Raw genomic sequence first — 4,163 nt, 5'->3', positions numbered from 1 at the left:
GTCACGTAGACTTCCGCTATCGTAACAATATTCTCTTGTTTTAGCCAGCTCATCCCTTTTTTTCTTTTGTTAGATGACGTACTCTTCCCGCAAGGATATATCAGTGATATATCTTGAGCCTTGGTTGAACTAGTTAAAACTGAAATATTATCCTTGCTGGCCTAACTATGACCTTACCTCAAATTGATAGCTGGCTAATGCTGTCAGGACACAGAGGTCATGAAGTTTCGCCATCTACAGGACAAAAAAAGAAAGATGATATTCAAGTCCAAGCTCATTTTCTTTGTTCAGGTCTACTTCATTTTCATCGTGACGGAAAGCTGGCGAGATATTCATTGAGCCGGTAGAGGGGATCGTCCACTTGTCTAAACAGGTACGCACCCTATTTTTTATGTTGTGTCAAAGATAAAGATTAATAATAGGTAGGCAAACAACGATTTATAAGCATAAGGAAAAGTTTTATGGATGGTGGAACACACTACATGAAGAAAACAGACCAATGTTCTGTCGAAACCATTAATAAAACTTTTTCTTATGCTTACAAATCGTTGTTTGCCTACCTTTTATTATATTAAACTCAAGCTAAATAAATATTATTTTCACGGTCATTTAAGTTTGCCGAATCTGTTTATTTCTCATACAACTTACAATTCAGCCAAGTTATCAACTGTAGAACACTTCCCTTATTTCTTGCTCGAATCTATTGTTATTTGCGGGTTTTCCTGTCTGATACTTGTTAGCAAATCGATGTTACCTAAAAATACCACATATTTACCTTGGAAATTTATTTAAACTTAGCCTGATATATCTCCCATGGTACACTTTCATCATAATCTGTTAGCTTCTTGATTTGGTAGATGTAAATGACTTGACCTGCAAAATTTCAAAGCTTGGTGAATTAGTGCTGTAGGAAAAGTAGTCAACGAATGTCCTTCAGCTATAAATAGCAAAGTAGTGGTGGTAACAGGTGTAGATCAAGTTGTTTCTTTTATTCCATATTGCATAGTTAAAGTTATCTAAGGTTGTAATTATTGAGCAGATCCAAATAGAGAGAGGTGTGGTTGATTTCATCCTTCGATTTGCTTTTATAACCCCTCTATATTTCATTGGTGTTTTTTTATACTTCTTCAGTTTTGTTGTTATAATCCTTCCTTAAATCTCCTATGGCTTTCTGGATCTTATCGCTGATCAATATGACTTGTGTTTGTATTTCTTCTGTAAATCTAACGACTCGTTCTTGTAATTCTGCTCCTAAGTTCCTGTTATCTCTTTCTTTTTTAGTTTTCTTTCTTTCTTCTTGGTGTTCATTCCAATGTTTTGAATCTCACTTCATGCACGCAAAATTATTGAACATACATTTGAATTTTGCAATAAAACGATACTTACATATTAACACAAGAAACTACTGTGTCAAAATCTTGTCACTTTTTCATCACTTATGTTCTCAAATTATCAGTTTTCTTTGGACATATACTGTATAAACATTACTTTTAATCAATTATCAGGAAGAAGTGCGTGAAATGCAATTGGTCAGTCCAAAGCATTTGTAATAAACGTCCATTATTTAAAGTGTTTCAAAATATAGATACTCGGTAAACTCAATCTACTCTACATTACGTACTGCAGGTACGCTGCATATGCATTTACAGTTTAAACAGTTACAGACTGTGCAATATTTTAGTCCTGGATACTGTATACACAAGCAGCATGTTATGTGTATATGTACATATACATGCATATGTAGCTGTTGCAGACAGCAGTACAAAAAGTAACACTTGAAAACAGTACATGATTTTTAATATTAACAAAGTTGACGTGTGCTGGTGACTTTTCAGTGTCAATCTTGTAGTTATAAGTATATCCCACGAGTTTCTTTTTCGTGTGGATTGTTTTATTTAAACAATGTTCATTTCAATTATACAGTTGAATATAAGCCTTCACTTACACATGGACATTGGAAAATAATATGCGATTTAATATTTTTGAGCCTTTTTTTCATGTTATTTCAATGTAACAGTTATTTATGATAATTAATTTGAAGTCGCAGCTATTTAAGTTTTAAAAATGGTATTTCTTAAATTCTATGATAAACATCATTTATTAAAGCTATATATATATATATATTCATAAGTACAATTAAAATTAATTTTAATTTATTTTTCGGCAGTATTGCTTTTAATAATCCAGATGTTTGATTAGGAATCGTTCATAAAGTTTTATTTTAATATCCGAAAAATGAACAAATTTGTTTTGTCTTTCAAGGTATAAATATTATGACACTAGAGCCGTAGTAATAATAAATTTTATTATCCCATATTTCATATTTTGAGAAGCTACAGTGTGATATAACAGGCTACACCGAGTATATTATCATTTCATAAAATCTTAGTATTACTTATAGAATACCACTAAGTCCTCTGAGAACTAAAGACATTTTGATTCTCACGTTCTTGTCATTTAAAGATTATTTAAACTCCTGATACAGAATAACCATGCCTGACACATTTTCGCCAAAGAACGAATTCTCCAGTAAATGCAAAGAGAGACGTCATAAGACCACACAGCCACAACAGAAACGCGCCGCTCAAATCGTCAGTGTTGAGAGCTCCGACATCTTTGGCAGTATTGGTTTGACATTTTGTACCGTTGATGGTCATATCTTCTATCCAACGAGTTAATAGGTGGCTTTGCGTGAAGCTGTCGATACTGATAAAGAACACGGTAATATTAGAGTTAAGCACTGAAATCAAATAAATAAATAATAAACGGATCTATTTAAATTATGCCAAAGTGCGTTTAAAAGATCTAAAATGAATATAACAACATCCTTAGAAATGAAAGAATGGAACTGTATTCATTTTCTCTGTTTTTGTTACATGTGAATCAATTGAATAGAAATATTTCAAGATCTAACGACAATTACTACAATAAAGAAACGCGTGACGATTTTTTGAAATCGTATATATATATATCGGAAATAATTTCTGCCCTTAAGTGGAGACCTTTGATATAAGCAAGTACGAAACTCAGTTTATCTTCTATTAAATTATCTATTTAAAAGCGATCTTAATGACAGGCTTAAAACTGTTTTAAACCGGCTTAAATTGAAAGCAGACCTTTCAGCTATAATAAAACACCGAATTGTCTGAACGATATATCATCTTTTTAAATGGATAGAAGTAAGAATCGATTCTGATGACTACAAAAGTAATAAACAATTATTTTTTTGTGCTGCATGATGAACCTGTAACATGTCAAAAAAGTTATTTATAATTTAAAATATTGAGTTACTTCGTCCTTATTCCTTCCATTATTGTTGCTTCCAAGTCTTTCCTCATTATCATCACTAAGAAAGTCTCATGGAACTTTTTCGTAGACACGTGGAACTGACAGGACTTTCCAGTGAGAAACCTCCTATTGAGAATACCCTTGATCGTTACTGTGTCTATAATTATGGCATGTGTGCCAGCGTCTACCATGTCCAGAACTTCATCTTTTTCTAGCTCTTGGAAAGGCAGTCGGGAATCAGGTTTTTCTTTGATTCTAGACCAGATCTCCCGATAAGTTTCATGTGGGCTAGTCTGAAAAAATATCTTTAAGTATAGATCAAATGCTTTGTGTCGTTTACAAATAGTTAAATGGTTTATAATAAGGTAAATATTTCGGAAATCAGAAACTGGTTATGCCTTTATTCTTATTTGCATAAGGGAGTTCGTGAAACATAATTCTTAGAAATAAAAGCAGGAAAAGCATGTAAAAAAATTATTCTAATAGGTAGGAGATAAAATAACAAAATTCTTAGATTTCGATCATGACGTTCAATGTTTCAAGAAATTCTTGTGAGTTTGTCTATTTTTTTTATAAAAGAAAAGAATGTAAAACTGTATTGCAAGAGTTAAAAAAAACAGGTTACGATGCTATCGTTTATCTTGCTTCTTTAGAAGTGGGAAGTAGAGAAGATAACATTCTAATAATAATAAAAGAACACAATATCGTGTATAGAAAATAGTGAAAAACCACAGTAAAAGGAACAAACTGTCGGAAGTCTGATATTAGAGGAACTAGTTTAGATACATTCGTGTGTCCTCTTCAATTTCACCTTGTCTGTCTTCTGTGTCGAAACTAGTTTCTCTAATATCAGACTTCCGACAGTTTGTTCCGTT

General features: G+C 32.3%; 1 protein-coding gene across 1 annotated transcript in view; it reads right to left on the bottom strand.

The window, feature by feature from the left end:
* Nucleotides 1–2,316: 2,316 nt before the first annotated feature.
* LOC111088367 (glutamate receptor-like) overlaps nucleotides 2,317–4,163 on the bottom strand; it is a 24,250-nt gene continuing 22,403 nt past the window's right edge. The window contains exons 9-10 of the mRNA XM_022398279.1: nucleotides 3,292–3,581; nucleotides 2,317–2,706 (exon numbers count right to left, since the gene is read on the bottom strand). Coding sequence (XP_022253987.1) covers nucleotides 2,469–2,706; nucleotides 3,292–3,581 — 528 coding nt within the window. The 3' untranslated portion in view covers nucleotides 2,317–2,468. The remainder of the gene's footprint in view (nucleotides 2,707–3,291; nucleotides 3,582–4,163) is intronic.

This window comes from Limulus polyphemus, unplaced genomic scaffold, assembly GCF_000517525.1.
Source record: "Limulus polyphemus unplaced genomic scaffold, Limulus_polyphemus-2.1.2 Scaffold3624, whole genome shotgun sequence".
NCBI classification, from domain to species: Eukaryota; Metazoa; Arthropoda; class Merostomata; order Xiphosura; family Limulidae; genus Limulus; species Limulus polyphemus.
This window is presented reverse-complemented; position numbering and strand designations above follow the sequence as displayed.